Source organism: Jaculus jaculus, chromosome 1 (assembly GCF_020740685.1).
Source record: "Jaculus jaculus isolate mJacJac1 chromosome 1, mJacJac1.mat.Y.cur, whole genome shotgun sequence".
Classification (NCBI taxonomy): domain Eukaryota; kingdom Metazoa; phylum Chordata; class Mammalia; order Rodentia; family Dipodidae; genus Jaculus; species Jaculus jaculus.
The window spans coordinates 124524544-124551744 of NC_059102.1; the positions used below are offsets into that span (position 1 = coordinate 124524544).

Genomic DNA, 27201 nt, shown 5'->3' on the forward strand with positions numbered 1-27201 from the left:
GTGGCACATGCATCTGGAGTTCGTGTGCAGTGGCTGGAGGCCCTGGCATGCCCATTCTCACCCCCTCTCTCCCTCTCTGTATCTAAAAAAAAATAAAAATGTTAAAAGAAAAGTGCCTTTTCAGGGCTGGAGAGATGGCTTAGTAGAGAAGGGGCTTGCCTGCAAAGCCTAAGGACCCATGTTCAACTCTCCAGATCCCATGTAAGCCAAAAACACAAAGATGAAGCAAACACAAGGGTGCACATGCCCGCTAGGTGGGAGCAAACATCTGGAGTTCAATTTCAGTGGCTGAGGCTGTGGCACATCAATTCTCTCCTTTTTTTTTTTTTTTTTTTTAAAGAGAGAAAGAGGGGCTGGAGAGATGGCTTAGCGGTTAATTGCTTGCCTGTGAAGCCTAAGGACCCCGGTTCAAGGCTCAATTCCCCAGGACCCACGTTAGCCAGATGCACAAGGGGGCGCATGCTTCTGGAGTTCGTTTGCAGTAACTGGAGGCCCTGGCGCGCCCATTCTCTCTTTCTATCTGCCTCTTTCTCGCTCTGTCACTCTCAAATAAATAAAAGTACCAAAAATTTAAAAAATAAAAATAAAAATAAATAAAAATAAAGAGAGAAAGAGAAAGAAAAAGTGCCTTTCCACACATTCCCCAGCTCACATTCCTGCTGGTCATGTTCTGTCACTATTACTGACAGTTTCAAAGGCTGGCTAAATCCCCCCATCCAGCCCTCTCGGTACTTTCTACCCCTAAGCTTCCCATACCCATCAGTACATGTCCTCATCAAATGTTCCCTAAATACAATTCAGACATCAGCCTTTCTGTAGGATAGGGATGAGGTCATTTTTCCTCTCATCTATTTAATCCCAGAACATGGCGTGGTTGTGGATGGCTTACAGTTGTGAGGGAGCAGACGTGTGGATGACCCCCAGGTTCCAGCTAAGATGACTTAGGAGATCAGGATTCTGGCTGCTTGGAGGAAGAAGGAAAAGAGGAACAGAGAAGAGGGCACATTCAGACTTGAGCAATGGGCTGGGACACTGATGAGAGACATTTAGGCCAGGAAGTATACCAGGTAGAGACTGAAACTTGGAGGAAAGGGATGTACCAAAGGATACTTGGGATTCACCAGCATGAAGACAATGTTTCAAGCCATGGGGGTATGTAGGACGTAGAGAACTGAGGGTAACAGGAAAAGCCTAAGAAGTAGCTTAAATTAGGGTGGTATGGTAGTTTTGAATCAATGGCTCCCGATACATTTAGGATTTTATTTATTTATTTAATTTATTTATTTTTGGGTTTTTCGAGGTAGTGCCTCGCTCTAGCCCAGGCTGTCTTGGAATTCACTATGTAGTAGTCTCAGGGTGGCCTCGAACTCACAGCAATCCTCCTACTGCTGCCTCCTGAGTGCTGGGATTAGAGGCGCTATTTAGGATTTTATTAAAGCTTACTAACTTAGATCTGAAGTTACCTGGCTAGAAGAGCTGTCAGTGTGGGTAGATTCTAAGGTCCAGCTCTAAGGCGGATCTAAATTCCAATCTAAGACATGCAAAGTGCTAGAGCTCTGCCTGGAGTTCCTGGAAGGGTGCTTGCTTGTGGTGCTGGAGGTGGCTTTTGGCTTTTTTCTCTCTGCTTGGGCCTGTGAAAGTGGGCCAGCTTCTTCTGCCATTATGGAATTTTCCCTGGATCTGTAAGCGTCAATAAATATCCCTTCCTCCATAACCGTGTCTGATTTGGAAAGTCTTCCTAGTGATGTGAGGCTGTCTGCTACAGGCACTAACAGGAGACTAAGGAGCCGACAAAGGAAAAGGTGGGCAGAACCTGGGTAGTGGCACCATGGATGCTGGAGGAGTTGTGTTTCACAGAGAAGCGTGCCTCCAGAAACATGGGGAATATCAGAAGACAGTGGGTCAAGGGAGACATTAGGATGTGAACCACTCCATCACACTTGTAGGCTGAGGACAAGAGGTCTGTAATCACAGAAAGTAGAGGGGAAGTCCTCAGTGTAAGTCTTACAGGAGACATAAGGGGTGGGGACAAGCGCAGACTTCTAGCAGGGTAAGCTGGGGCAGGAAGGCTACTTCAGCCTCAGAAACAGGAAACTAACAGATAAATATAACTGGGCATGGTGGTATGTACCTTTAATCCCAGGACTTGGGAGACAAGAGGTAGGAAGACTACTGAGTTTGAAGCTATTATGGAACTACAGAGTGAGATCAAGGTTAGCCAGGGCTAAAGTGAGACCCTACCCCAGGGGAGAAAAAAAAAATACAACAACAACAAAAAACCCCGGGCATGGTGGTGCATACTGTAATCCCAGCACTTGGGAGGCAGAGGTAAGAAGACTGCCATGAGTTCAAGGCCACCCTGAGACTACATAGTGAAATCCTGGTCAGCCTGGGCGAGAGTGAGACCCTACCTCAAAAAGAAAAAGAAAAAGGACTGGAAGAGAAGAGATAGGTTAGTGGTTATGGCACTTGTCTGTGAAGATAAAGAATGCAGGTTCGATTACCCAGTACTTGTACCATATGTCTCCAGTTCATTTAGTGGTTAGAGGTCCTGGCGTCCCCATTCTCTATCTGCCAATTTCCTCTCGAATAAATAAATAATTTTTTTTTAAAGAATATCTATGAGAGGTATACAGGGCAGACCTCTGAGGAACTCGTGCTGTGTTTCCATTTCCCTGTTGCAGCTAAAAGAGGCTTTATGTCAGTGAGAGAGGGGTACGGATGATTGAAGATAAGCCAAGGACAGCAATCAAGATGTGGAGTGGCAGTGTAGCCACCTCTCTCTCTTTGTTGTTGCTATAAAAAACCCAGCACTTTAAATTCCTGTTGTTATTTATATTCTGCCCTGTTCCAGAAAGAATTTCCAGCAACAAAGAGTTGTATAAGTTTTATCATATGGCCTCTTGAGGGCAGAATGAGTAACATTCCTGTGCTTTTTTGGTGATAAATTACTGGGGCATAAGGCACATAAACAAGATAAATAAGAGCAGCTTCTGGTGGGTTGTGCTCCAGTATATATATATTATTTATTTGCAAGGAGAGAGAGAGAACGGGCATGCCAGATCCTCCAGCCACTGCAAACAAACTTTAGATGTGTGCACCACTGTGCACCTGGCTTTACGTGGGCACTGAATCTGGGTCATTGGGCTTTGCAGGCAAGCACTTTAACCGCTGTGTGCTCCAACTTTTTGATGGCAGTCTTAGGGGATGGAAGAACTAAGAAAAGCAAAGACCACAAGTTCTAGGTCCCCTCCCAGCCCCCTAGCAGTTCTCTTCATGATGTTTGTAGCAGGAACTTTGAACTTTAAAGAGCCATCCTACGCTGGGGTATAGCTCACTGGTATAGAGGCTGCCTAGCAAGCATAAGGTCCTGGGTAAATCACAGCACTGCTTTAAAAAAAATAGAGAGGGCCAGGCGTGGTGGCATATGCCTTTAATGCCGGGAGGCAGAGGTAGGAGGATTGCTATGAGTTTGAGGCCACCCTGAGACTACATAGTGAATTCCGGGTCAGCCTGGGTTGGAGCGAGACCCTACCTTGAAAAACCCAGAAAAACAAAAGGGGGAGAGAGTCATCCCTAAATAATTTACTATTAATACATAGCTTATTAAAAATGATCAATAGGGCCGGGCGTAGTGGTGCATGCCTTTAATCCCAGCACTCAGGAGGCAGAGGTAGGAGGATTGCTGTGAATTCAAGGCCACCCTGAGACTCCATAGTGAATTCCAGGTCAGCCTGGGCTGGAGAGAGACCCTACCTCGACAATCAAAAGACAAAAAACAAAAAACAAGCAAACAAAACAAGATCAATAGGGGGTTGGAGGAATGGCTTAGCCATTAAGGTGTTTGCCTGCAAAGCCAAAGGACCCAAGTTCAATTCCCCAGGACCCACATTAGCCAGATGCACAAGGGAGTACACCCATCTAGAGTTCATTTGCAGGGGCTGGAGGCCCTGGCACACCTGTTCTCTCTCTCCCTTTCTTTCTCTGTCAAAAAAATAAAAATATTTTTTTTTTGTTTTTCAAGGTAGGGTCTCACTTTAGCTCAGTCTGACCTGGAATTCTCTATGTAGTCTCAGGGTGGCCTTGAACTCACAGTGATCCTCCTACCTCTGCCTCCCGAGTGCTGGGATTAAAAGCATGTGCCACCATGCCTGGCAAAAAAAAAAAATAAATAAAATGATTAATAGAGCTGGAGAGATGGCTTAGTGGTTAAAGCATTTGCCTCTGAAGCCAAAGGACACAGATTTGATTCTCCAGGACCCACATAAGCCAGATGCACAAGGTGGTGCATGCATCTGGAGTTTATTTACAGTGGTTGAAGACCCTGATGCACACATTCTCCCTATTTGCCCCTTTTTCTCTTAAATAAAATAAAATGGCAACTCTTAAAAAAAAAAACAAAAAACCAAAAAGCTCAATAGATGAGGCTGGAGAGATGACTTAGCAATTAAGGCATTTCCCTGCAAAGTCTAATAACAAGGTTTGATTCCCCAGTAACCACATAAAGCTAGATGGAAAAAGTGGTGCATGTATACACCTGGAATTGGTTTTCAGCAGCTAAGGGCCCTAATGCACCCCATTATCTTTCTCAAATAAACAAACAAATAAATAAATCTTTGTTTTGTTTTGTTTTTTGAGGTAGGGTTTCACTCTCGCTCAGGATGCCCTGGGATTCACTGTGTAGTCTCAGGGCAGCCTTGAACTCATGGCTTACCTCTGCCTCCCGAGTGCTGGGATTAAAGGCGTGCACCACCACATCCAGAAGAAAAAAAAATGTATACACATAGACACACACACACACACACACACACACACACAGAGAGAGAGAGAGAGAGAGAAATCAGTAGCCTTATATGCTAACAAATACACAGAGATGAAATCAGAGAATCACTCCCATCCACATAAAAAAAAGTAAAGTACCTTGGAATAAACCAAGGTAGCCTTGAACACATGGCAAAGCAATCCTCCTACCTATGCCTCCTGAGTACTGGTATTAAAGGCATGCACTACCACACCTGGCTTTGGACATTATGTTTTGTTTTGTCTTTTCAAGGTAGGGTTTCACTCTAGCCCAGGTTAACTTGGAACTCACTCTATAGCACCAGGCTGGCCTCAAATTCATGATTCTTCACCTACCTCAGCCTCCCAATGCTGGGATAAAAGTTACACACCACCATGCTTAGCTTTGGACATATATATTTTGTTTGTTTTTTAAGGTAGGGTCTCATTCTTGTTCAGGCTGACCTGGAATTCACTATGGAGTCTCAGGGTGGTCTCAAACTCATGGTCATACTCCTACCTCTGCCTCCCGAGTGCTGGGATTAAAGGCATGCCCCGCTGGAGATTTTACATTTATATATATATAAATTTCCTTAGGACATATAATTTTGATATTTGTGTATTGTGTGGACATGCATATGTGTATCTGTAGAGGTCAAAATTCAGTATCAGGTACTTTTTCCAATTGCTCTCCACCATATTCTTTGATATACGATCTCTCCCTAAACCTAGAATTTATTGATTCTGTTAAGACTTGCTAGTTAGTGAGCTTCAGGAATTCCCTGTCTATGCTTCCCCAGCACTGAGATTACAGGCGAATACCACTCTGCCTAACATTTTACATAGGTGTGCAGATCCACTTAGGTCCTTAATACTTACAACTATTTTACACACTGGGCCATCTACCCAGCCCATATATATGTATATACGTATGTGTGTGTGTTTAAGTATTTTATTTTTATTTATTTGAGAGAGAGAAAGAGTGGGCACACCAGGGCATGCAGCCACTGCAAACAAACTCCAGATGCATGTGCCACCTTGTGCATGTGGCTTACATGGGTCTGGGGGAATCAAACCTGAGTCTTTTGGCTTCGCCGGCAAGTGCCTTAACTACTGAGCCATCTCTGCAGCCCTATATGTGTGTGTGTATGTGTGTGTGTGCATGCGTGTGTGTGTGTATAATTTATTTTATTTTTATCTTTTGTAGTACTAAGGATGAAAGCCAGGGCCTTGCAAATGCTAGGTCAGTGCTCTACTACTGAGCTGATCACCAGGCTGAACATACCCCTTGTGTAAGAAGCATATGGCTAAGTATATCTGGAGTCTGAAAAACTAAGATGACAAAGCAAGACCATTATTCTGTAGCCTCTGACCCACCTGCAATGGTGGAGATTTGGCTCACTGGGATGGTAGCAGCCTTCTGCAGGTCCATCTTTACCTTTTTGACCTGCCAGAAGAGAACAGTGAGAAGGTATATGGTTTTATATTGAGCTGAGTAAAGCCTTTAGGACGAAGGAACATGACACATTAAGTACATTCTTTTATGACACGAGGCTATGGGACACACCATAAGAATTATTGCCATTCAACCCCCCCTACCTGGCTGTCCTTGCTGCTGGTCAGGCCCTCAAAGGCCAACATGCACTGGGTGGAAGCATCCTGAAGCTGCTGGTACCACTGCATTGTACTGTCTTGGACCTTCACCTGCAGGCCTGAGGAATGCAAGACAGGCTTTAATAGCAGCTGTGCTTCTTGGACATGTCATATTAGATAGGAACTATTCTAATCCCTTTTATTATTATTATTATTTTGGTTTCTGAGGTAGGGTTTCACTCTAGCTCAGGGTGGCCTCATACTTACAGTGATCCTCCTACTGTATCTGCCTCCCAAGTGCTGGGATTAAAGGCATGTGCCACCACGCCCAGCTGGAGATACATACGTATGTAAGCATGCATGCTTACATGCTTACATACATACATACATATATATTTTTTCTCATATATATATTTTTTCTCCTGTAGGACACAAAATTTTTTTAAATTTTTTGTTATTTATTTATTTATTTGAGAGCGACAGACAGAGAGAGAGAGAGAGAAAGAGAGAGAGAGAGAGACAGAGAGAGAGAATGGGCACACCAGGGCCTCCAGCCACTGCAAACTAACTCCAGATGCATGCGCCCCCTTGTGCATCTGGCTAACGTGGGTCCTGGGGAATCGACCCTTGAACCAGGGTCCTTAGGCTTCACAGGCAAGCGCTTAACCGCTAAGCCATCTCTCCAGCCCAGGACACATAATTTTAATATTTGTGTGTTGTGTGTACATGCATGTGTGTATGTGTAGAGGTCAAAATTCAGTATCAGGTACCTTTTTCAATTGCTCTCCACCATATTCTTTAACATAGGATCTTTCCCTAAACCTAGAACTTATTGATTCTGCTAGACGTGCTAGTTAGTGAGTGCTGGGAGAAAAGGTATGCCACCACACTCAGATTCTAGTCCCTTTTTTTATGTGTTAGCTGTCTTAGTGGTCACAATAATACTGTTCAGTATCTTCATTTTATAGCTAAAGACAGGCAAGGAAAGGTTAAGTGGTTTGCCAAGGTTATACTGCAACAGCAAGCAGAAACAGATTCTCACTGTGGCACCACACTTTCAAACACTGTAATATGAGGGCTAAGGAAATGGCTCAGTGGTTAAAAGCTATGCAAGAGGCTTAGCAGTTAAGGAGTTTGCCTACAAAGCCAAAGGATCCTGGTTTGACTCTCCAGGACCCATGTAAGGCAGATCCACAAGGGGTCACATGCATCTGGAGTTCCTTTGCCGTGGCTGGAGGCCTTGGCGCACCCATTCTCTCTCTCTCTTTATCTCTCTCAAATAAATAAATAAATAAATATTTTTTTAAAAAGTTATACAAGCCAGACAGATTCCCAGAACCCACGTAAAAGTGTAGTAGTCCCAGTGCACCTATACAGCAAGATAGAAGATGAGGCAGATGCAGGAGAATCCTGAAAGCTCATGGGCTAGCTAGCTTGGTACACAAGCAGCAAACCAGGTCAAAGAAATGGACCAATGCCCTGAGGCTGCCCCATCCTCTATATGCATACCATGCTCACAAGATAAAATACATGTATTAAAATAAAAGACTCTGTCAGCCAGGCATGGTGGCTCATGCCTATCATCTCAGCACTAGGGAGGCTGAGGTAAAAGAACTGTTCTGTATCTAAAGCGAGGGCTTAGTGGTTGAAGCGTTTCCCTGCAAAGCCTAAGGACCAAAGTTTGAGTTCCCAGAACCTAGGGAAGCCAATGCACATGGTAGCCCATGCATCTGGAGTTCATTTGCAGTGGCTAGAGGCCCTGGCATGCCCATTCTCTCTCTCAAATAAATAAATAATTAAAAATTAAAATGTTTAAAAAGGGGCTAGAAAGATGGCTTAGCAGTTAAGCATTTGCTTGTGAAGCCTAAGGACCCTGGTTCGAGGCTCAATTCTCCAGGAACCTTGTAAGCCAGATGCACAAGATGGCATATGCATCTGGAGTTCTTTTGCAGTGGCTGGAGGCCCTGGTGTGCCTGTTCTCTATCTGCCTCTTTGTCTGTCTGTCTGTCATTCTCAAATAAACAATTAAAAAAAAATTAAAAACAAAACAGATAGGCATAGTGGCACACACCTTTAATCCCAGCACTCAGGAGGCACACATAGGAGGATCAATGAGTATGAGGTCAGCCTGAGACTACAAAGTGAATTCCAGGTCACCCTAAGCTAGAGTGAGATCCTACCTCAAAAAACAAAAGCACAAACAAAACAAAAAAACAGGGCTGAAGCAATGGCTTAGCAGTTAAGGCACTTGCCTTAAGTCCAGTTAGAATTTCCCATTGCCCATGTAAAGACACATGCACAAAATGTCACATTTATCTGTAGTTCATTTGCAGTGGCTATAGGCCTTGGCACACCCATTCTCTCTGTATCTCTCTCTCTCTCTGCTTGCAAACCAACAAATAATTAAAACAACAACAACAAAAACACACACAAAATAACAATGCTATGCTGATTCTCACATATATTGAACAAACAACTATCTGTACACATTTGCTTAAAATATTCATTAGCAACCAGGTGTGGTGGTGTATGCCTTTAATCTTAGCACTGAGACCCAGTGGAGACACTGGGGCCATGAGATGGCTGCTAAGGAAAGCTGCCAGCCCTGATGAAGTTTCTGGACTGCGAGTAGCCTAGCTGGGGGGGTAGTATTAGAACTCTAGAGACTTGTTGCTGGATAGAGTTATGGGACTTGGAGACTTGTCATTGACTAGATTTGTTGGACTTTGCTCTGGTTGTTTTAAAAGATCTTGGACTGAGGGGATGTAAGAACATCATTGGAATTGATAAAAATTTTGGGGAATTTTAAAGTTAGATGAATGCATTGCATTTTATATCATGTATGGTTATCAGTATATGGGGGCCGGGGCAGAATGTGGTGGTTTGGTTCAGGTGTCCCTCATAAACTGCCATAATTTTCCCTGCCATTGTGGAGCTACCACCTCAAGCTTGCTGTTGCTATGGTCCACATTATATTGACCAAAGGGTGATGTCTACCCTCTGCTCATGTCATTGTTTTCCTTGCCATCATGGAGTGTCCCGCTCGAGCCTTTAAGCCAAAATAAACCTCTTCCCCCACCAGCTGCTCTTGGTTGGGTGATTTCTACCAGCAATGCAAACCTGACTGCAACAGTGGGAGAAAGAGGCAGGAGGATCACCATGAGTTCAAGGCTACCCTGAGACTACATAGTGAGCCCTACCTCGCAAAAAAAAAAAACCAACCAAAAAAACAGAAAAAACCCACTCAATAGCAAAATAGTTGAAATATATCTATCAGAGTTATATAAAGGCTTTCAGTTGGGCATGGTGGCTCACACCTTTAATCTCAGCACTTGGGAAGAAGAGGTAGGAGGACTGAGGTCAAGCCACCCTGAGGCTACATACTGAATTCCAGGTCAGCCTGGGCTACAGTGATACCCTACCTTGCAAAACCAAAACACAGAACTATATAGGGTTTCAATTCCTCATGAAAACTGTATGAATCTAAAGTCAGAATCCTGCCGGGCGAGGTGGTGCACACCTTTAATCCCAGCACTCAGGAGGCAGAGGTAGGAGGATCACCATGAGTTCGAGGCCACCCTGAGACTACATAGTTAATTCCAGGTCAGCTAGGACTAGAGTAAGACCTTGCCTTGAAAAACAAAAACAAACAAATAAACAAATAAATAAAATCAGGATCCACATTAACCTAAACTGATATAACGTTATTTTTATTTTATTTTATTTATTTTTTTTGAGGCAAGATCAACAGACTGGCCTTTTTAAAAAAAAAATTAAAAATACATTTATTTATTTATTTGCTTATTTATTTCACAGAGGGAATGGGCACACCAGGGTCTCCAGCCACTACAAAAGAACTCCAGATTCATGTGACCCCTTGTGCAACTGGCTTACATGGGTCCTGAAGAATCAAACCGGGATCCTTTAGCATTTGGCAGGCAAATGCCTTAACTGCTAAGCTATCTCTAGCCTGCCACTTTTTTTTTTATGTGTGTGTGTGTGGGGAGAACTGGCATGCTGCCAGGCCTCCAGTCCCTGCAATCAAACTCCAGATGTGTGTGCCCTCTTGTGTGTGTGTCACTGTGTATCTGGCTTATGTGGGACCTGGAGAGTCCTTAGACTTTGCAGGCAAGTGCCTTAACTGCTAAGTTATCTCTCCAGCCGTGAAGTTTTTATATTTTGGGGTTTTTTTTTGGGGGGGGGGTTGAGGTAGAGTTTTGCTCTAGCCCAGGCTGACCTACAACTCACTCTGTAGTCTCAGGATAGCCTCAAACTCACAATGATTCTCCTACCTCTGCCTCAGCTGTTTATGTGGGTGCTGGGAAACTGAACTCAGGCAGTCTCAGACCCTCATGCTTGTGTGGGAAGTGCTCTTATCCTTTGGCCACCTCTTTTGCCTAACACATTCTTATTTCTGACAAACAGAGTTCAAGGATTGTATCCACACCAAAACCCACCTTCATTCTTTGATGGTCCTAAGCCCTGATTGGGGGCTACAGACTGTGTGGGAGCCCCTGTTCCCTGCTGCACCTGTGATTCTCCAAGCTTGACCTGAGCCTCCTCTTTATCTCGCCTTTTCTTGTCTTCACAGGCTCTGGTGATCTCTTGCTCCAAGGTAGAAAGAAGGTGTCGCATCTCCTGCAGGGCTCGCTCGGCCTCTGCTTGGTTTTCTGCTGTGGGATAGCCACTCTGTTAGGAGTGACAGAGACAGGTTATTGATTATTCCCTAGATGTCCTTGTGGGGCTAAATCACACTTTACCCAGTATTTTCTAGAAGTGGAACTGTTGGACCATCAGCACACCTACATTCAATATGGTGATAACTACTGCTTTCCTCTGCTATTAGAGATTTACTATCACAGAACCAGGAGCAGTGGCTCATGTCTACAATTCCAGCCAGCATCAGAAGACAGAGACAGCAGGATGGCTGCAAGTTCAAGGCTAGCCTGGTCTACATAGAGATCCAGCACAGGAACAGCTATATAGGGAGACTTTGTTTCCAAAAAAAAAAAAAAAAAAAGGGTTAGGGCTGGAGAGATGGCTTAGCAGTTAAGTCACTTGGCTGTGAAGCCTAAGAACTCATGTGTGACTCTCCAGGTCCCATGTAAGCCAGAATACAGTAATGTGAGTGCACAATGTTGCATAAGTCCACAAGGGGGTGAATGCATCTGGAGTGAGATTACAGTGGCTGGAGGCCCTGGAATGTACCAATTCTTTCTCCTTCAATCTCTCATTAAAAAAAAAAAAAAAAAAAAAAAAAATTCAGGCGTGGTGGTATATACCTGAGCATGGTGATGCAAACCTTTAATCCCAGCAAGAGGAAGAAGGATCGCCGTGAGTTTGAGGCCAGCCAAGACTATACAGTAACTTCCAGGTAAGTCTGAGCCAGAGTGAGACCCTACTACAACAAACAAACAAACAAAGTCAGTTTGTTGGGCTTGTCTAAAAAAAAAAAGTGTGTTACCCAAGTGCCTTTAATCCAAGCACTCAAGAGGCAGAGGCAGGAGGATTGCTCTGAGTTCAAGACCAGTCTGAGACTACATAGTGCATTCCAGGTCAGCCTGGACTAGAGTGAGATCCTACCTTCAAAAACAAAAACAAAGCCGGGCGTGGTGGCACACGCCTTTAATCCCAGCACTCGGGAGGCAGAGGTAGGAGGATTGCCGTGAGTTCGAGGCCACCCTGAAACTCCATAGTGAATTCCAGGTCAGCCTGGGCTAGAGTGAGACCCTATCTTGGAAAAAAAAAAAAAGTGCTGTAGGGCTGGAAAGATGGTCTAGTGGTAAAGGCGCTTGCCAACAAAGCCAAAGGACCCAGGTTCAATTCTCCAGGACCCACATAAGCCAGATGTACAAGGTGGCACATGCTTCTGGAGTTCATTTGCAATGGCTGAAGGCCCTGGTGCACCCATTCTTTCTCTCTCTCCCTCTTTTAAAAAAAAATAAATAAAAGTATCTTAGCCGGGTGTGATGGTGCACTCTTTTAATTCCAGCACATGGGAGGCAGAGGTAGGAGGATCACCATGAGTTCGAGGCCACCCTGAAGCTCCATAGTGAATTCCTGATCAGCCTGGGCTAGAGTGAGACCCTACCTCGAAAAACAAAGAAAAAAAAAAGTGTCTTATAGACATGCATGTGTGTGTGGGTGTGTGGTGCACATGCATGTGGAGACCAGGAGTCAATGTCAGGTGTCTCTCCACCTTATTTTTTTTCCCACCTTATTTTTAAAAAATGACTGATGGGGGCTGGAGAGATGGCTTGGTAGTTAAGTGCTTGCCTGTGAAGCCTAAGGACTCTGTTTTGAGGCTCGATTCCCCAGGACCCACGTAAGCCAGATGCACAAGGTGGTTCTCTCTCTCTCTCTGTCACTCTCAAAAAAAATGTATTGATGGTGCCAAGCATGGCACATGCTTTTTATCCCAGGACTTGGGAGGCAGAAGTAGGATTGCCATGAGCTTGAGGCCAGCCTGAGACTACATAGTGAATTCCAGGTCAGCCTGCACGAAAGAAACTGGTGGTTTGATTCAGGTGTCCCCTATAAACTTAGGTGTTCTGGATGTTAGTTTCCCCAGCTGATGGCAATTGAAAATTAAAGCCTCCTGGAGCATACGTCTGAAAGCCAAAAAAAAAACAAAAAAAAAATTCATTTGCACAGGCAAGTGCATGTGTGTATGACAGGATCAAATGCCTATTTGTCTTTACATAGTGCTAGAGAACTGAAATCAGGCTGACTTTGCAAGTAAGTACCTTTAGCTGCTGCGTCAACTCTCCAGCCTCTGTTAAGTGTTTTCTTTTTCTTTTTTAAATTTTATTTATTTATTTGAGAGAGTGAGACAGAGAAAGAGGCAGATGGATAGAGAATGGGTGTGCCAGGGCCTCCAGCCACTGCAAACAAACTCCAGAAACATGTGCCTCCTTGTGCATCTGGCTTATGTGGGTACTGGGGAATTAAAACTGGGTTCTTTGGTTTTGTAGTCAATCACCTTGTTGCAGGCAGAAAACACTGGACCAAGAGCAGCTAATGGGAAAAACGGGTTTATTCTGCCTTACAGACTCGAGGGGAAGCTCCATGCTGGCAGGGGATAATGATAGCATGGGCAGACAGTGAACATCACCTCCTGGCTAACAATGGATGGACAACAGCAACAGGAGAATGTGCAAAACACTGGCAAGAGGAAGCTGGCTATAACACCCATAGGCCCACCCCCAACAATATACACTGACTCCAGGTGGGTTTAATTGCCCAAATGCCAACAGGTGGGGTAATGGCATTCAGAACACCTAAATTTACGGGGACACCTGAATCAAACCACCAAATGCCTTAACTGCTAAGCCATCTCTCTGGACCCACTGGTGAGTGTTTTTTCTTTTTGGTTGTTCAAGGTAGGAGGTAGGGTTTCGATCTAGCCCAGGCTACTCTGTCCATTGTTGATGAGAGCATAAAAACACTCAGGCCAGGCATGGTGGCACATGCATCCCAGTACTCAGGAGGCAGAGGTAGGAGGATCATCATGAGTTCCAGGCCACCCTGAGATTACACAGTGAATTCCAGATCAGCCTGGGCTAGAATGAGGCCATACCTTGGGGGGGGGGGGAACAACCCAGTGTCTGGTGTCCATTTGCAGCAGCAAGAGGCCCTAGAGTGCCCTCCCCAACCCCGTCTACACACCCACACATGCACAAAGAGAAAAAAAGTTAATTGAAAAAAGCAAAAATAGGGCTGGAGAGATGGCTTAGTGGTTAAGCGCTTGCCTATGAAGCTTAAGGACCCCGGTTCAAGGCTTGATTCCCCAGGACCCATGTTAGCCAGATGCACAAGGGGGCACACGTGTCTGGAGTTCGTTTGCAGTGGCTGGAAGCCCTGGAGCGTCCATTCTCTCTCTCCTCTCTCTCCCTCCTCTCTCTCCCTCTCTACCTCTTTTTCTCTCTGTTGCACTCTAAGAATAAACAACAGCAGCAACGCAAAAATAATAGCCGGGCGTGGTGGCACATGCCTTTAATATCAGCACTTGGGAGGCAGAGGTAGGAGGATCACCATGAGTTGGAGGCTACCCTGATACTACATAGTGAATTCCTGGTCAGCCTGGGCCAGAGTGAGAACCTTCCTGAAAAAAAACAAACAAAATAAATAAATAAATAAATAAACCAACCCAAAAATAGGGCTGGAGAGATAGCTTAACAACTAAGGTACATGCCTACAAAGCCTAATGACCCTGATTCACTTCCCCAGTACCCACATAAAGTCAGCTGCACAAAGTAGCACATGCATCTGGAGTTCATTTACAGAGGCTGGAGGCCCCAGTGTACCATTCTCTCTCTCTCCCTCCCTCCCCCCCCTCTATATATATAATATTAAATAAATTTTTTTAAAAAGCAGCTGGGCATGGGGGCACATCCCTTTAATCCTAGCACTCAAGAGGCAGAGGTAGGAGGATCACTGTGAGGTTGAGGCCAGCATGAGACTACATAGTGAATTCCAGGTCAGCCTGGGTTAGAGTGAGACCCTACTTAGAAAACCAAAACCAATAAATAAATAAATAAAAACCACCATATAGTGACATTATAGTTACATGCAGATAAAAACCATATAGTAGGGCTGGAGATATGGCTTAAAGGTTAAGGCACGTTCCTGCAAAACCAAACTACCTAGGTTCAATCCCCAGGACCCACATAATCCAGATGCGCAGGGTGACGCATGCATCTGGAGTTTGTTTGCAGTGGCTGGAAGCCCTGGCATGCCCATTCTCTCTGTCCTCTCTCAGCTTGCAAATAAGTATGTAAAAAAAAAAACAGCTGGGCATGGGAGCACCCATCTTTAATCCCAGCACTCGGAGGCAGAGATAGGAGGATCACTGTGTGTTCAAGGCCAGCCTGGAGTTCAACTGCAGTGGCTGGAGGCTCTGCTATGTCAATTCCCCCCCCCCACACACACACACCCACACTTCAATCAGAAACAAAACAGAAAAATGTTGCCCATGGTTACCTCTTGGCAGGGAGATGACAAGTGAAGATCAGTATTTTCCCCAACAGGCAGGCATTACTTTTAAATCAGAACTCATTTGCCAATAAGCATCTCCATTTCTACCAGTAAGGAGTCACTTTATCCGGCAGCCCCCTACCTCCACAGTGGTGCGAATGATCCCAGAGATGAGGCTGCACAGCTGGTTGCCCCGGGTCTGGAAGGCAGCCAAGTCGATGTTCAGCAGGTCTCTGTGCTGGTCAGAAGCATCTAGCTGCTGGTTGTGCTGCAGGATCTCCTCCTGCAGGGCATAGAGGCTGCGCAGGCGGACCTGGCCTTCCTCCTTCCGCAGCTGCTCCTGCTCAGCCTGCTTCACACGCTGCTGCTCTGCCTCCCGCAGCTTCAGGTTTAGAATCTAGAGAAAGGCCACAGAGGTGCTAAGGGGGGACCTTTCCTTTTCCATACTGCTCAAGTCTTTAGTGAACGAGATAATTTCACAGATGGGCTCAGATTAGCAAATGGACTTTTCTTCATCAGTTATGGTTATTGTTAATTTTCAACCTGTTGGCATGAGAAGTGCCTAGGAAACACTAACGCATATCTCTGGGATATCTCAAGGCATTTCCAGAAAGATTAACTAAGGGAACAGAATCTGCTCTGAATGTGGCTGGTACCATCTCATAGGCTAAGACCCGTGATGGAATGAAAGGAGAAAACCAGAACACAGGCTTTCTCTCTGCTTCCCCACACCCTGGCCTGTTGTGATGAACTGAGACATCTGAAACTATTAGCCGATGTAATCCTTTTTCTCCCTTTCAGTTAGTTATTGTCTCAGGTATCTGGTGACACTGACAAGAAAGTAGCTAACATAGCCAGGTACCCGGGGCACAATCATGTATCAGAATGATCATCTCCAGAACAAACTCAACAGGTTACAGACAGACACCAACTTCTTGCTCATGCTGATTCTCCCACAAACTGACCTTGGCTCTGTGGCGATGCTCAGCTTTCAGCTTCTCCTGGTGGCCCAGGGCTTCCCTGGTACTGCATGAGAAAGGCAGAGAGGAAGAGTCAGAGGTGCTACCTCTTTCTCCCCTCTCCCTCACTGCCACATGGGTCATCTTCCCAGGGTTGGTCACCTGTCTAGGTTGAAAGCTTTTCTGGCTATTATATTGTGATATTTAAGGGCTCAGCACTTAGGGTTTACTCAGGAAAGTGTCCCATCTGATCACACAGACATTCCCATTCAGGAACTCACCTCTTCTCCATTACCTCCTGAAGGTCCTGGAATTCCTTATGTTGCTTCAGTTCCTTCAGCTCATCAAACCGCTTCAGCTGTTCAGACGCCATCTCAGAAAGGGCTCGAACCTTCCTCTCCTGTTCCTCCTGCCATTGCCTCAGGCCCTCCTAAAACCACCATACCTGCCTTGTAGCAGCAAGATCATCATGTGGCTCCTCTCCCCCTCAAACACACTCCCTGGGTTCTAAACACCTCAGATATATCATCTGCTAGCTTCTGAGGACTGTGAAGGAGCCCTTCTTCTTGAGTGGATTTTTTTTTTTTTTTTTGTGGGTGGGCAATAGTGTTTTATGTAGCTCAGGCCAGCCCTCAAACTTGCTATGTAGCCTAAAATGATTTTGAACTTAATATATATGTATGCATATATTTATATACATACATATATACATACTTGCATACACACACACACATATATATATGTATATTTGTAAGCAGAGAGAAGAGAGACAGAGAATGAGAATTGGCACACCAAAAGTCGAATTAATAAATCAACATAGTGCTGCTTTATTTGCAGAAACTAAGTTCCCTGTCATAGCTTGGACCATCTCCAAATTGTAAAGAACTAAAGAGATGACATGAAAGCCCAAGTATATTCCCCAAAATAATATGCAGAAAAGAAAATGAGGACATGAACCCAGATTTCATGTCAGAGTGCTCACTCTTAACCTCTATATCACACTACCACCCCCAGTGCATTCCCAGTGGGCAGGATACCACAGTAAGCATGTAGTGAGCTTCTGAGACCCAGGGAAATCACAGTGAAAAGCGCCTCCCTAGCAATAATCCTGTCTGGCATCACGGGCTCACTTACCGTTCCTTTCATTCTATGCATTAATTCATACATTCGTATGCAGCCCTCCACTTTGATTGCACGGGAGGACAGAAGTGCCATAGGTTCTGTGTGCTGGGGCTCATGTGTGCCCTGCAAAGACAGAAGACAGAAGATGAATTATGCTTGTAACATGATCAAGTTGGTAGTATCTTTTCTAAACAAAAACCTTATCTTCGTTTGATTTCTGTTGCTATGGAAAAATACTTAGAAAATCATCTTAAAGAAGATCAAGGGCTGGAGAGATGGCTTAGTAGTTCAGGCGCTTGCCTACAAAGCCAAAAGACACTGGCTTGTTTCCCAAGGACCCATGTAAGCCAGATGCAGAAGGGGACACACACACATCTGGAGTGTGTTTGCAGTGGCTGGAGGCCCTGGTGCACCCATTCTCTCTCTGTCTCTTTCTCACCCTCTCTCAAATAGATAAATATTAAAAAAAAATTTTTGTTACTTTTTATTTACTTATTTGAGAGCAACAGACAGAGAGAGAAAGAGGCAGATAGAGAGAATGGACACGCCAGGGCCTCCAGCCACTGCAAATGGAACTCTAGACACGTGCACCCCCTTGTGCATCTGGCTAACGTGGGTCTTGGGGAATTGAGCCTCAAACTGGGGTCCTTAGGCTTCATAGGCAAGCACTTAACCGCTAAGCCATCTTTCCAGCCCTTTTTTTTTCTTTTTTTGGTTTTTTTGAGGTAGGGTCTCACTCTGGTCCAGGCTGACCTGGAATTAACTCTGTCATCTCAGGGTGGCCTTGAACTCATGGCAATCCTCCTACCTCTGCCTCCAAAGTGCTGGGATTAAAGGCGTGTGCCTTTTTCTCTCACTCTCAAAAATAAAGAAATAAACAAACAAACAAATAAGAGGGCTGGAGAGATGGCTTAGTGATTAAAGTGCTTGCCTGCAAGCCAAGAGACCCAGGTTCGATTCCCCAATACCCACATAAAGCTAGATGCACAAGGTGATGCATGCGTCTGGAGTTCATTTGGAGTGGCTAGAGGCCTAGTGCACCCATGTTCTCTCTCTCTATCTCAAATAAATAAAATTTTAAAAATTAAAAAAAATATAAAAAAGGCTAAGTATGGTGGTGCATGCCTTTAATCCCAGCACTCAGAAGGCAGAAGTAGAACTGCCATGAATTCATGAATTCAGCCTAGGACTACAGAATGACTGCCAAGTACGCCAGGGCCAGAGAGATCCTAGGTCCAATAAAAAGAAAAAAAAGAATACATTGGAAAGGTAGTTCAGTGGCAGAAAGCATTTGAGTAGCATGTATCAGACCATGGGCTTGATCTCCAGCAACTAGCTAATAATTATAAAATATATATTTAAGGCTAAAACGGCTGGAGAGGAGCTGGAGATGGCTCAGTGGTTAAGGTGCTTGCCTGCAAAGCCAAAGGACCAAGGTTTGATTCCCCAGGACCTATATAAGCCAGATGAACAAGGTGGTGCAGGCATCTGGAGTTCATTTGCAGTGCCTGGAAGACCTGGTACACCCATTCTCTCTATCTGCCCCCCTCAAATACACAAATAAATAAATAAATAAATGGGCTGGTGAGATGGCTCAGCAGAGTAACCCATGTAAACTTGGACAGTGTAGCAAGCCTCCAAGCAAGATGGAAGGAAGAGAGAGAAGAATACCCCAAAACTCCCAGGCCAGCCAGTCTGGCAAACATAGCGCAGTGAACAATGGGAGGAGACCCCACCTCAAGCAAAGGGAAAAGCAAGAGCACACCAGATACTGTCCCCTGACCTCCACATGTATTGTGACATACCCACACAGCACACACACACCCAAAATTAAATAAAAAAGAAGAGCACTGAGCATGTAGCTCAGTTGGTAGAGTGCTTCTCTAACATGCAATGATGCCCAGCACTGAGTAAGTTGGATATAGGAGTTCACACCTGTAATGCCAGCATTCAGCAGGTAGAGGCAGGTAAGTCCCAGGGCCATCATGGGATACATAAGATCCTGTCTCCATTACTACTACTACTACTAATAGTAATAATGATAGATGATAATTAAACAAATTACAGAATATGCATCCAGGAAGTATGATATTTGCAAAGGTAGTAAAAACATGAATAACTAATAATAACAAGATAAAATTAGGACTGAAGGGCTGATGAGATGGCTCAACAGATAAAGACACTTGTAAGCTTGCTGGCCTGAGTTCAATTTCTCAGCACCTATGTAAAGCCAGATATAGAGTGGTGCATGCACCTGTAATCAAAGGTCAATAGGAGGTGGAGCACGGAGAATTTGGAAGCTTGCAGGTCAGATAGACTGGTATACAAGCAGCAGCAAAACAATGAGAGAACCTTTCTTAAAAAGAAGGTGGTAGGGTGAGCGGAGCCGAGGCCTTGAGAAGCGGACAGAGGTCCGAGGGAGACGCACGCTTGGGGTTTCACAGGCCGGGAAGGGCAGTCACGTGGTTGAGGTGACCAGGAACTCAGCAACTCAGATCTGCTTGGCAAACCTGGTACATCACCATGCTGGCTGCAAGGTTTGTGTGTCTCCGGACACTACCTTCCAAGGTTCTCCACCCAACTTTCACCAAGGCCTCCCCCGTTGTGAAGAATTCCATCACAAAGAATCAATGGCTCCTGACACCCAGCAGGGAATATGCCACCAAGACAAGAATTGGGATCCGCCGTGGGAAAACTACCCAAGACCTGAAAGAAGCAGCATTTGAACCATCAGTGGAAAAAATATTAAAAATTGATCAGATGGGAAGGTGGTTTGTGGCTGGAGGGGCTGCTGTTGGTCTTGGAGCACTGTGCTTCTATGGCTTGGGACTGTCTAATGAGATTGGAGCTATTGAAAAGGCTGTAACTTGGCCTCAGTATGTGAAGGACAAAATCCATTCTACCTATATGTACTTAGCAGGAAGTACTGGGTTAACAGCTTTGTCTGCCTTGGCAGTGAGCAGAGCTCCTGGTCTCATGAACTTCATGATGAGGCTCTTGGGTGACAATTGGTGCAACTTTTGCGGCCATGATTGGAGCTGCATTGCAGGTGCATTCATTACCATATGAGCCTAGCCTGGGCCCAAAGCACCTTGCTTGGATGCTGCATTCCGGTGTGATGGGTGCAGTGGTAGCTCCCCTGACAGTCATGGGCAGGCCTCTGCTCCTCAGAGCTGCATGGTACACTGCTGGTACTGTGGGAAGCCTCTCTACTGTAGCCATGTGTGCACCCAGTGAGAAGTTTCTGAACACGGGGGCACCTCTCGGAGTGGGCCTGGGTATCGCCTTTGTGTCCTCGTTGGGATCTATGTTCCTTCCTCCTTCCACAGTGGCTGGTGCCACTCCGTACTCAGTGGCAGTGTATGGTGGGCTAGTTCTTTTCAGCATGTTCCTCCTGTATGACACTCAGAAAGTGATCAGACGTGCAGAAACTGCACCAGCGTTTGGAGCTAACAAATACGATCCCATCAACTCGATGTTGGAATCTACATGGATACATTAAATATATTCATGCGAGTCACAACTATGCTAGCAACTGGGAACAGCAGAAAGAAATGAAAGGACAACTGTGGACATCTGTCTGCTGCATCGAATGTGTTGTTGCTTAGTAAAGGCAAATAGTAAGCAGCTTTCGTCGAGGTTTAGAAGAAAAGAACATGTCTCCATGTTTAATATGTTCAAGTAGTGTGACCCCACTCCCCCAGGCTTCCTTTTTCTAGAAAATAAATTCAGTAGTTCTCTCCCAAGTAAGCATATAAATTTGTAACTGTCGTGTTTGAATAAAAAAGCTTTAACGGTTGTGAAAGCTAAGATTTGTGTATGAGAATTTAAGTACTTTTAACTTAACATTAGCAACTAAGTACATCTGTATATTTTGAGGCATGGAGAGTGTTGTAAGGGGTATAGAGGTTTTGAGTGTTTGGGGTATAGCACTGATCATGCTGAGTCAGGAGACACGGATGCAGGAGATTTTCCCCTCTGCTCTCCACGTGTTTTTCTGTTGTCAGGACAATTCAGAATGTTCATACTGAGAATCCCTGGAGGAATTCTGTATATGTGGGTTTTACTTTTAAGTCTACTATAAACAAGATCTCTTTATTTTCAAGATAAGATACTTCAAAGCATGGGGTTTGCTTATTTTCTAGTATAGAGATATATATTTGGTGAAGTTTATTGCATATGTTTGGAAATCTAATGGAACACATCCTTGCTTCCTCATCTCTGAGCTTTAACAGCCTTGTCATAAAAGCTAGTTTGTGGTGCACACTGATGAGCTATAATTTTCGCACATTCTCTCTCAGACCAAACATAAAAAGGCAAAGTAAAGCCAGTTGTCTTGTGTCTGCGTGTAATGAGGAACTGCTTCATGACTTTGACTTGGAACACTCTCCCTCCATACATTATTGCTTTTGTGACATTTTTACATTGTTTAGATACAGAAGCTATCTTTGGAAGTCTTCAGCAAATGGAAGAGAGCCTATATGACAATTTAGATTGCTGTTTTTGAGAACTATTTATGCTAGTAATCCAGAAATAACTATTTTAACCATTTCAGAGTCCACAGAATGCTTACTTCTGAAATAAAAGTTCCAGCCAGAAAAAAAAAAAAAAAAAAAAAGGTGGTAGAATCCAGGCATGGTGGCACATACCTCTGATCCCAGCATTCAAGAGGCAAAGGTAGGAGAACTGCTGTGAGTTGAAGGCCACCCTGAGTCTACATAGTGAATTCCAGGTCAGCCTGGGCTAGAGTGAGACTCTACCTTGAAAAACCAAAAAAAAAAAAAAAAAAAAAAAATTAGGTAACAAGAGGGGAACATATATACAATTTAGTAGGTCCTAGTACACACATTCCTCACCAGTCCTTATGTGTCTGTGTATTTATACCAAAGCTTACTTAAATTGATTGCAATAATGTATCCAGTATGATAATTTACAAAGATAGAAAAAAAAAAAAAAAAACAAAATGATGAGCAGGTATAAATTTTACTCAAAATCTTCCTGTAGCCAACAGTTAAACAGATCCAATGGCTATGAGGAAAAAAAACACCAATTTACTACTCATGAAATTCCTGTTCTTGGCACCAAGAATAGAGAATTTCTCCCTCAGAATCCTCTTGAAGAGAACACTGAATGACAGACAGTAAAAGCAGTCCTTACCAACACCTGCAATGGGAAACAATAGTTACTTTCCCTAGCATAGAGTCACTGTCCTATAACAATATTAAAGCATTTCAACTCTGCATCCACCAGGTATTTTGTTTTAACCAAGTTAATCTTACCTCAGTTTCATTTGGTGTTGTGGGGGACGCTGACGAACTTCTGACAGGAGACTTGGAAAGAAGCGACGGTTGGTCTAGGCCCAAAGTACATCCAGAAGCTGGTGACATCTCAGAGGAAGGGGAGTTCTCTTGCGTGTGGGGTGAGGTGTGGGGGAGGACATGATCTACCACCCATCCAGAGTAAGAAGATAGCTTGGGCAGAGACATGCATTCTTCCAAAGCATCCTAAAAGGAAGGACAGCCTAATTTGCATGTACACTGATGTTAGCAACATACATTACCAGCCTTGTTGAATTCCTGTGGGCTCAAGTAAATCCATACTGAAGACTAAAAGCAATTGCATTGGCAATCAGAGTTGAAAAGGAAATACACTGGTTTCTTATTCTTTTCTATGTATATGTGTTGTGATGGCACAGGGTCTCATATAGCCAGCCAAGGAGGAACTTGAACTCAATTCTCCTTCTTGCCACTTCCAAAGTGCTAAGATTACAGGAATAAGCCACTATGTCCAGAAAGTACAACTGCTCCTTTTTTAAAAAATTATTTATTTCAATTTTATTTAATTTTTTTTTAATTTGATAGAGAGAAAGAGAGGGAGAGAATGGGCACTGCCAGGGCCTCCAGGCACTGGAAACAAACTCCAGATGCATACCCCCCCTTGTGCATCTTGCTTATGTGGGTCCTGGAGAATTGACCTGGGATCCTTTGGCTTTGCAGGCAAATACCTTAACTGCTAAGTCATCTCTCCAGCACTTTTTAAAAATGTTTTAAAATTTATTTAAGAGAGAGAGAAAGAGGCAGATAGAGAGATTGGGTGCACCAGGGCCTCAAGCCACTACAAACAAACTCCAGATTCATTTGCATGTGCCACCTGGTGCATGTGGTTTACATAGGTACTAGGGAATTGAACCTGGGTCCTTAGGCAAGCGCCTTAATTGCTAAATCATCTCTCCAGTCCCATCTTTTTTTTTTTTTCCCTCGAGGTAGGGTCTTGCTTCAGCCCAGGCTGATCTGGAATTCACTAGGCAGTCTTAGAGTGGCCTTGAACACATGACAATCCTCTTACCTCTGCCTCCCGAGTGCTGGGATTAAAGGTGTGCACCACCATGCCCAGCTACAATGGTTTCTTGATAATAACTCTGATGACTTGATGACTATACTTCTAAAGAAAACATTTTAAGTAGAAGAATAGATTAATGGGGGTGAAAAGGCCTAGGTGAGGTCAGGGAAAGAGATTGAGTAAAGCAAAGGTGGAGGGAGGGCTAATCAAAATCTAAGAGGATATAAATAAATCACATGGAAACCTCCGTTTTTGGACAATGGAACACTTAGGAGCCGTAGATTATTGCTAGAAAATTTTCAAGGCCAGGGATGGGATACCTCCCAGTGGGTTTCCATGTGTATATTATGTACATGTATGTGTGTGCAGGTTTGAGTGCAGGCCAGAGGAAAACCTATGGTGGTGTTCCTCAGACACACTGTCAACTGCCTTTGAGATAAGGTCTCTCATTGGCTCACAGCTCATCTATTAAACTACACTAGCTGGCCAATGAGCTCAGGGTGTCCTCCTGTTTCAGCTTCCTAGCACTGGAATTACAGACATATGCCTCATGTCCAGTATTTTTATATGGGAATTAGGAATTGAACTCAGGTCCTCATGCTTGCCTAGCAAACAAGTAAAGGAAAACAGAAACTAGGTTATAGTGGATCATCCATAAAATCCTAACACTTGGGAGGGGGAGGCAAGGAGGATTAGAAATTCAGGTTAGCATATTAAGTTTAAGGCAAACCAAGACTAAGAAGACCCTGTCTCAAAAAACTATAGCAAGACGGATATGGTGGTGCATGCCTTTAATTCCAGCACTTGGGAGGCAGAGATTACATAGTGAATTCCAGATCAGCCTGCGAGAGAGGGAGACCCCACACAGAAAAAATAAATAAATAAAGCAAAACAAATTTATTTTTTATTGGTTTTGTTGAGGTAGGGTCTCCCTCTCCCCCAGGCTGACCTGGAACTTACTCTGTAGTCTCAGGCTGACTGAATTCACAGAAATCCTACTACCTATGCCTCACCACTGTGCACTGCCATGCCAGGCTAGATTCAATTTATTTATTTATTTTTGTTTTGTTTTTCAAGGTAGGGTCTCACTCTAGCCCAGGCTGACCTGGAATTCGCTATATAGTCTCAGGGTGGCCTCAAACTCTAGGCGATCCTCTAACCTCTGCCTCCCAAGTGTTGGGATTAAAGGTATGTACCACCACATCCAGCTCAATTAATTTTTTCCAATGCTTTATTGATTGATTGAACTTAATTTTTTTTTGTGTGTGTACACATGTGCACTCAGGTGTTATCTTCAGGAATGCCATTGTTAGCTGCAGTTTCTTATGTGGGTACTGCAAGTTGAACTCAGGTTAGTGAGGCAAGCATGTTACCCACTGAGCTACGTTTGTAGCTCCAAAAGATTCAATTTTTAGTGGAAAAAAAAAGGAGTAACAAATATGTGCACAACAATATAAATAAAACAAATGTAGCCAGTTGAGGACATGCATGTCTACAATCCAAGCATTTGGAAAGGTAGAAGCAAGGAGGATCACCATTCTGCTCTACACAGCAAGTTCCAAGCTATCCGGAGCTATACAGTAAGGCCTTGCCTCAAGAAAAGCAAATGCCGGGTTGGGGATGAAGCTTAGTGATAAAGTGTCTAGAATTCACAAGGCCCTAGGTTTAAGCATTAGCACTTTTTTGTTGTTGTTTTTGTTTCTTGGGTTTTTTTGTTTTCCAAGGTAGGGTCTCACTCTAGCCCACAATGACCTGGAATTCACTATGTAGTCTCAGACTCTCAGTGATCCTCCTACCTCTGCCTCCCGAGTGCACCCACCTTCAATCCCAGCACTCGGGAGGCAGAGGTAGGAGGATCACCATGAGTTCGAGGCCACCCTGAGATAACATAGTGAATTCCAGGATAGTCTGGGCTAGAATGAAACCCTACCTTGGGGGGAAAAAAAAATCAATTTAATAGTCATGAGCCCTAGGGGTGTAACATCTGCTGGTGTCTGGCTAAATGTATATACTATTCTCACCAAACTGCACAGTAAGCATGTCTCTTAATGTTCATACCCATATATTAATACTACTCTCACTTTTGGTTAGAGAACCTTCTCTTTTCAGATGGAAGTGACCTTGGGATGACTCAGAAGGCACAATTGTGCTGGGAAGAAGTGACAGGAGTGCTTAGCACAATATCTTTATCACACCTTCCAAGGCTCAGGGTCCATTGCAGAAAAGGCGGCAGAAAGAATGTAAGCGCCAAAGGAAGGGTAGGACTCCTTACCATGTGTCCTCCAGACACAAAATGGCCTGGATATCCATGACCTCAGTGTTTGACACTGCCTACACAAGACCATCATAATAGGAGGAAAAGATGACATCAAAATAAAAGAGAGACTGATTGAGAGGGGGAGGTGATATGATGGAGACTGGAGTTTCAAAGGTGAATGTGGGGAATGGGAGGGAATCACCATGGGTTATTGTCTAAAATTATGGAAGTTGTCAATAAAAAAAAATTTAATACATTTTAAGCCGGGTGTGGTGGCGCACACCTTTAATCCCAGCACTTGGGAGGCAGAGGTAAGAGGATCACCGTGAGTTCAAGGCCAGCCTGAGAAAACAAAGTGAATTACAGATCAGGCCTGGGCTAAAGCGAAACCCTACCTAGAAAAACAACAACAAAAAGACAGTGAACTGATACACTCATTGTGGCGGGTCTTTGCAAAAACTGGGCACAGTGACCACGCCCCCCTCCAGCATGCCCATTTCCCTGGCCATAGTAAGTTAGGTCAGGCTCTTCTCTCAAATGAGAAGGCTGGGATGCTAGCGTCGCTGTGACAACCGAGGAGGCGGCACCTCTGCCCGGGGAGACAGAGACACCTTCGACAGAAGACAACTTCTGATGAAGGGAGGCTGTCCAGAGCATGTACGGGACCAGCGAGGGCAGGGGCGCGTCCACACGGGCGTCGGGAGGTCCCCGCGCGGGGCGGGCAGGCGGGCAGGGGCCGGCGCTCACCTCATAACGCAGTAGCCAGTCGCGCTGGTAGCAGAGGCGACCTTTGCTGGAGTTGCGCAGCGCCTGCAGCGTCTCCCAGCAGCGACTCTCCGACGGCATGGCCCCGCAGGCACAGGCTCTGCCCGGGCCGCTAGTGACAACACAAACCTTCGAATCAGCCGCAGGGAGAAAGCGACGGCTTCCGCTTCCGGGACACGTATAGGCGGAGCCCCGCCCCTAACGGCTCTGAGCCCCGCCCCTAACGGCTCTGAGCCCCGCCCCTAACGGCTCTGAGCCCCGCCCCCGCGCCGGAGCCGTCCGCCGGGTGCGCCTGCGCTGACCTGGAGCGCGTCTAGAGGCGGAAAATGGGCTATTCCTGGGGAGCAAGGGGGACAGCTGCTGGGGAGGACGAGATGGCCTTTCTCCTAAGGCTACACGTGGGCTGGAGAG

At 44.8% G+C, this 27201-nt stretch overlaps 1 protein-coding gene and 1 pseudogene across 1 annotated transcript in view; one reads left to right on the forward strand and one right to left on the reverse strand.

Annotated features, from left to right (window-relative positions):
• The window catches only part of Gle1 (GLE1 RNA export mediator), a 45610-nt gene extending 18668 nt beyond the window's left edge, over positions 1–26942 (reverse strand). The window contains exons 1-9 of the mRNA XM_004671604.2: positions 26773–26942; positions 22709–22933; positions 17442–17552; positions 16589–16737; positions 16314–16374; positions 15491–15745; positions 10830–11061; positions 6379–6491; positions 6157–6226 (exon numbers count right to left, since the gene is read on the reverse strand). Of these exons, the coding sequence (XP_004671661.1) occupies positions 6157–6226; positions 6379–6491; positions 10830–11061; positions 15491–15745; positions 16314–16374; positions 16589–16737; positions 17442–17552; positions 22709–22933; positions 26773–26871 (1315 nt within the window). The 5' untranslated portion in view covers positions 26872–26942. The remainder of the gene's footprint in view (positions 1–6156; positions 6227–6378; positions 6492–10829; positions 11062–15490; positions 15746–16313; positions 16375–16588; positions 16738–17441; positions 17553–22708; positions 22934–26772) is intronic.
• On the forward strand, positions 19943–21182 carry LOC101600413 (annotated as a pseudogene).
• Positions 26943–27201: the final 259 nt, after the last annotated feature.